This window comes from Mus caroli, chromosome 3, assembly GCF_900094665.2.
Source record: "Mus caroli chromosome 3, CAROLI_EIJ_v1.1, whole genome shotgun sequence".
Taxonomy (NCBI): Eukaryota; Metazoa; Chordata; class Mammalia; order Rodentia; family Muridae; genus Mus; species Mus caroli.
The window spans coordinates 80,889,203-80,895,664 of NC_034572.1; the positions used below are offsets into that span (position 1 = coordinate 80,889,203).

At 50.0% G+C, this 6,462-nt stretch overlaps 1 protein-coding gene across 1 annotated transcript in view; it reads left to right on the top strand.

Moving 5' to 3' along the window:
• Nucleotides 1-4,788, top strand: part of Iqgap3 (IQ motif containing GTPase activating protein 3) — a 39,598-nt gene extending 34,810 nt beyond the window's left edge. The window contains exons 35-38 of the mRNA XM_021157888.1: nt 519-685; nt 938-1,039; nt 1,444-1,552; nt 3,904-4,788. Of these exons, the coding sequence (XP_021013547.1) occupies nt 519-685; nt 938-1,039; nt 1,444-1,552; nt 3,904-4,017 (492 nt within the window). The 3' untranslated portion in view covers nt 4,018-4,788. The remainder of the gene's footprint in view (nt 1-518; nt 686-937; nt 1,040-1,443; nt 1,553-3,903) is intronic.
• The last annotated feature ends 1,674 nt before the right edge of the window (nt 4,789-6,462 follow it).

A 6,462-nucleotide genomic window follows, 5' to 3' on the forward strand; every position in this document is an offset into this window, starting at 1 on the left:
TTTTTTTTTTTTAAGATTTTATTATGTATGTATTGTTCTATACTGCATGTATGTCAGAAAAGGGCATCAGATCCCATTACAGATGGTTGTGAGCCACCATGTGGTTGTTGGGACTTGAACCCAGGACCTCTGGAAGAGCAGATGGTTCTCTTAACCTCTGAGCCATCTCTCTAGCCCTATCCCCTTCCAGGGTTCTTTTTAAAGGAAAGGTCCTAGGACTAAGCAGACAGACAGATTTCCTCCCAGCTCTCTTCCCCTGGGACATGGTAACCTGAGTTCCTGCCTGGGCTGTTAGGTGTGTACAGTATGCTTGGATTGTCTCCTGGGTAAAGCAGCCTTCCGGGTGGCCATGTCCTGGTGCTGGGAATGGAACCTGTATGCTAGGTGGACATTCTGCCCTAAGCCACTCCTGCCCCACAACCTCTTTCTATTTCTCTTGAATGTCCTCACAGTAAGCCTTGTGAGGTGTTCTAGGGTTTATGAAGGGTGCTGACCTGCTTCCTCACCCCCATCCTCAGGACATCTGCAACCAGCGTAGGCACCGGCAACGGCGGAAGGCAGAGATGCTAAGGCTCCGGACCACGCTGCAGGGCCTGGATGCCAAAACCATCTTCTATGAGGAACAGGGTGACTACTACAACCAATACATCCAGGCCTGCCTTGACCACCTGGCCCCCAGACCCAAGTAGGTGCTGTAAACCCAACCCTAAGCTCTTGGTTCCCTCCCCACCACTCCTCATCCACCTTTGCCCTGCCATCTCCCAACCCTGGCTGGAATTCATCCTAGTGTGGTACTGCCTGCTCCTGACCCTGGTGTCTGTGGTTCCAGATCACCTCCCACAGCAGGGAGGTTCCTTGGGGCCTGGTGTCTTCCTGACAGCCACCAAGAGCCAACAGCCAGTGTTGAAAGTTTGTCTCCGGGCTTTCTTCTAAACAGGAGTTCTGGGAAGGGGAAGAAGCAGCCGTCTCTTCACTACACAGCCGCCCAGCTCCTAGAAAAGGGTGTCTTGGTGGAAATTGAAGATCTCCCTGTTTCTCAGTATGTGTCTTTGGGGGACAGAATGTCAGACTCTTCGTGTCTCCAGAGAGGGACAATGCTGGAATGAAGCTCTGAAAGGGGCACTGGGTTGAAAGGAAGGAGGGACCTGCTAATGGGGAGGTGGGGAGATGGGGCATCTTGGAGCAGAGCGGAGAGCAGTGGGCATGTTCCTGCTCTAGTAAGGATTCTGGGAAAGCTGCTGGGAGGTGAGAACAGCTTGGTGGACCACGCAAGTCGAAAAAGACTAAACAGGCAGAGCTCAAACCAGGGGAAGAGAGAGCAGGCCCTGCCTGGCAAAGGAGAAGCTTGGCTCTCGGTGGGACCATACCGCCCTGATGAGCAGCAGAGGAGTGGGGGTGGGGCTCTGAACAGAGGAGCCCCGTGCTGAGTTTTATCCCTCACAGCTTCAGAAACGTCATCTTTGACATCACTCCTGGAGACGAGGCAGGAAGGTTTTTCGTCAATGCTAAGTTCCTGGGTGTGGACATGGAGAAGTTTCAGCTCCACTACCAGGTAAGGTCACTAATTACAGCACCTGCCAGAGCCAAACCCACGAGTGCAAGTCTGTAATCCAAGCACCAAGGAGGCTGAGGCAGGAGGATCAAAACTTCAAGGCCCAGAGCTGTCAATGGCTCCGCTGATGGCACTACTTACTGAAAAAGCCTAGGACTTGGGTGTTGATCCCTAAGGCCACCCACAGTGGAGGGAGAGAACTGACTCCTGTGGGTTGTCCCCTGCCCTCTCCACATGTACCGTGGTGTAAATGACCACATGTATATGCACACGCACAGATAAAGCTCTCTCTTCCCCTGTGCCACACATCTTTAATTCTGTACTGGGAGGCAGAGTCAGGTGTGTTCTCACTGCACACTCTACTCTTCCAGAGGTCCTGAGTTCTATTCCCAGCAACCACGTGGTGGCTCACAACCATCCGTAATGGGACCTGATGTCCTCTTCTGGAGTGTCCGAAGACAGCGACAGTGTACTCACATACATATAATAAATACATAACGAGAGAGAGAGAGAGAGAGAATGAATGAATATATTAGGGATTAGAGATATAGCTCAGTGGTATAGTATTTGTTTAGCACACATGGAATCAAAGATTAAATCCCAACACTGGAAAACAAAATACCCCTTTGGGCTTTAGGTTCAGTTCCCTGCGCTGCCTTGTTTAACCTCCTACCCACTCTGCAGCCTTCACCTGTTCTATAGTCTCTGAGACTAAAAGGTTAAGGGAACTGACCGAAGCCCTAGCTGATGTTCGGGGAAACAAGGTCTGCTGTCACCTAGGATGGCCGTCACTGGCTGAGGATGGCCTTGAATTTATGATTATCTTGCCTCTGTCCAAATGCTGGGATTGCAGAGTGTGCTACCATAGCTGATCTGTGGAGTACCTGGGCTTCACACAGTTTAGACAAGTGCTATTCCAACTGAGCTACACCCCAAGCCCATATTTTTAAAGTATTATTTTTACATGGGTTCTAGGAATCCAACTCAGGTCCCTGATAAGCACTTTTGCCAGCTGAACTATATCCCAGCCCTGTTTTCCATTGCTGGTGTAGAGGTGTGGATGGGGTGCAGGGTGTGGATGTGCTCACGTGGACCTGTCTCTCTCTGAACTTGCCAGCTCACTGTATTGAGTAGGCTGGCTACCCAGGGAGCCTCTGGGCTCTACCTATCCCTGCCTCCCCGTGCTGGGTTATAGCGAATACCACTGTGGGTGCTGAAGCTCCAAACTTGGGTTCTCAACTCCACTAGCACCATCTCTGCTGAGACATCCTTAGACCCCTTGTCTGTCTGTCTGTCTGTCGGTCGGTCGGTCTGTCTTAGGGTATATTTGATCTATTTGTGGATGGGTGAGTGCCTGCACCTATATGCTTATGGAGTCCAGAAGAGGACACCAGATCCCTGGCAGCAGAAGTTACAGGGATATGGGTGCTGGGATCTGAACTTTGCTCCTCATGACTGAACAGCAAGGCCTCTCTCTCATCTCTGAACCATCTTTCCAGTCCATCTTTTGTTTTTTGAGGTAGTGTGTCCCCTGTAGCTCAGGCTGGTCTTAAACTCAAGGCCATCTTCCTTCCGGGCTTACAGGTTTGTGCCACCACATCCAGTGTGAATCAAGGCTTTTATATTTATTTGTTTTTCTTTGTTTTGTTGTTGTTTTTAAGATAAAGTTTCACTCTGTAGCTCAGGCTAGCCTCCCAAATGCTAGAATTAAAGACAGGTACCACCATGCCCAGACATATTTACTGTTTGTTTTTCTTAAGATAATATTTTATTTTTTATTTGTGTATATGTATGCACACATTCATTCAGATGTCCAGGGAGACCAGAAGAGAATACCTTGGAACTAGATTTACAGGCAGTTGTAAGACATCTGATATGGGTGCTGGAAACCAAATCCAGGCTCTCTGCGAGAGAGCAGCAAGTGCTCTTAACTATTGAGCCATCTCTCCAGACCTACCTGTTGTTTGTTTCTTTATTTTTGAGAAAGGGTTTTATTTTTTAGCCCAGGCCAGCCTGGAATTCATAACTATCCTGCCACATTCTCCCCATGTGTGCCGGAGTTCCAGGTGTGTGCCACCACGGCTTGATCCGGAGCGGTGATTTTTCAGTACAGATTCTCCGGTGTTTGCCTTGAATAAGAAACCCGCTTTCAAGTCCTGGCTCCACTTGGCCTGACATTGGCTCAAATCCCTGGGCCTGTTTTTCTCATTTGCAAAGTGGGCTTTGAACACCCAGCACTTCAGTGCCCGGTGCTCTGGCAGCTGTAAGGCTGTGTGACACTAGCATCTCATGGGCTGGCTGGGCCACTCCCAGAAGCTCTTAACTCCCCCTCCCTGTCTCTTCCCTCCTAGGACCTCTTGCAGCTGCAGTATGAGGGTGTGGCTGTCATGAAACTCTTTAACAAAGCCAAAGTCAACGTCAACCTCCTCATCTTCCTGCTCAACAAGAAGTTCCTGCGGAAGTGACGGAGGCGGCACTGAGGCCTCTCAACTGACTGGCTGCTGCGCTTCTCCATTACCCAGCTCTGCTCCCCGCAGACCAGAGCTCAGGCCACAATGCTTGACCCTCCCGCCCAAGAGGAATTGTCCTACTTGGCTGAAGTGGGCCAGGCTCCAGGTCCGGCTGGGTGGCTTTTACCACATCCCCAGGAACCAGGAGCCTGCACTCAGTCCTGCAAAGAACCATGGTTTTGTGTCGTTACTGCTCTCGTGTGGTCACCACGGTGTCCGCCAGTCGTCCTAGCACTGCCCAGCAGCCTTATCTCCCTTCCTTTCCACGGGCTTCCAAAGCCCGGGCCAAGCTGTCTGCCCCAACTCTGCTTCATAAGCCATGGGCATCGCTCTCCCCTACAGCCCAGGTCCCTCTGCTGTGCCCCTCAGCCACCTCTAAGGTCATCGTGTTCTAGCCTTGACTTGGTGAAGCACTTGCTGATGTCCGTGACAGCTGAGTGCACACCTCAAATCTCCTTTCCCCACTTGTGGTGGTTCTTATGTGGGTCACTGGGGTATTTATTCTAACCTGATTGTTGTGTGGCCTTAATCATGGTTTTAATTCTCACTTTCTGAACTCAGAGTTCTTGTCTTGCCATCTTCTCGTCACCTCAGAGCTGACTTCCAGGTGGTTCTCATAGACCTGCAGGCCAGCCTTGGCCACTCTCTGTCCTCCCCACATCTCCCATCTTCCTGCCTCGCTGCCCTCTAGATTTCCTCTTAATAAAATGTTATTTCCTATGTTAACCCCTGTGTTGTTGCTATAGTACAGCCATCAGGTTCTGGGGTGCAGCTTGTGAGAATTCTGAGATGCATCCTTCAGCAGCCTCTCCCCGCCATGGGCTCAGGCCCACTATGTCTGCCTGCCCAGGCTTGCACCACAGGGACAGAGGGACTATGCCTGCCCAGGCTTTCCACCACAGGGGACAGAGGGACAGAGAGGAGGAGGAGGAAGGCGTGCTCAGGATTGATTCAGTTAGCTGGCCACTCTTAACAGCTAAGGGTGAGAAGAGCCCAGTACCGGCTCCTCCCCCCCACCCACCCACCCATTGTACACAGCTCCAGTCTGTGCCGTGCCTAAGCCTGGACATTCCACATGAGCCACAGCTCCTTCTGTCCCCTTTCCATGGAGAAAGTTTCCCTGCTTTCGGGAATCTACCAGGGCCTGTGGGGGATGGGACAACGGACACCTGCCTGACCCTTGAACTCAGCAGCATCTATTGGGCGCCCACATGTTCCTGGCACAGCCTGCCTGCCTCTGCTCTATTCCATTCTGTCACCCAGTATCTGTGTCCTTGTCACATTCAATCTCACTCAAAGCCTCCTCCTCCTTAACATGTCACAGTAAAAACTTCAAGTGCTGCCTTGCCCTGGGTGACAGTGAAATGTACCAGGATCCTAGTCTCTCTGCCTGCTCAGTTGTAGGAACATTAAAAAAAAAACCTCACACTCACCAAGTAGTTCTGACACAGCCCTGCTGCAGGACCACACACCCCACCCCCACAAATACAGGGCAGTCACACATACCACATGAAGAAATGTCACAATGGCTAAGCCGTAAAGGGCATCACAGGACTTCATTGATTGTCTCCTTCTACCCCTCCCTGGCTACACACACACACACACACACACACCCACCTTGTGCCAACAGTCCCCCATAAGCCCAAGCTGATTCACCTAGGCTTACCTTCCAAGGCCCAATCTGACATACAGAGCCTCTGCAAGTGGGAGTATCAAAAATAATACCAAGTGCCAACCAGCAGAAAAAGTATTCTAGTCCAGGCATGATGGCATACATCTGTCATCTCTGCACAGGACAGTAGAGACAGTATATTTAAGACCAGCCTTGACTACACGCCACAGTCAAGGCTAGCTTGGGTAAATGAAACCCTGTCTCAGACAAAACAAAACAATGCCCCAGGGGCTAATGGTATATAATTTAGTGGCTCTATGGTCTGGTAATTGTCTAGTTTGCCCAAGTTCTTAGGCTGAATCCCTGCAAAGGAAAGGTAGTTGACTTCAGTAGATGGTCCTGAGAAAAACCAGAAATTCACACGTTTAGAAAACAATGGCATTGAGCCCTAAAACCCTGTCATACAACATAAGCAAATGCTGATTCTTTTGAAAAAGAATTATTTTATGGATATGAGTATACTGTAGCTGTCTTCAGACATGCCAGAAAGGGTATCAGATCCCATTACAGATGGTAATTGAGCCACCATGTGGTTGCTAGGAATTGAACTCAGGGCCTCTGGAAGAGCAGTCAGTGCTCTTAACCGCTGAACCATCTCTAGCTCTCCCACTCTTAATCTTTACTTGTGTCCTTTTTTTTTTTTTTTTTTTTTTTGAGAACCATCTCTCTAACATGCAAATGCTATTTTTTGAGACAGAGTCTCACTACATAGTACAAGCTGTCCTTGA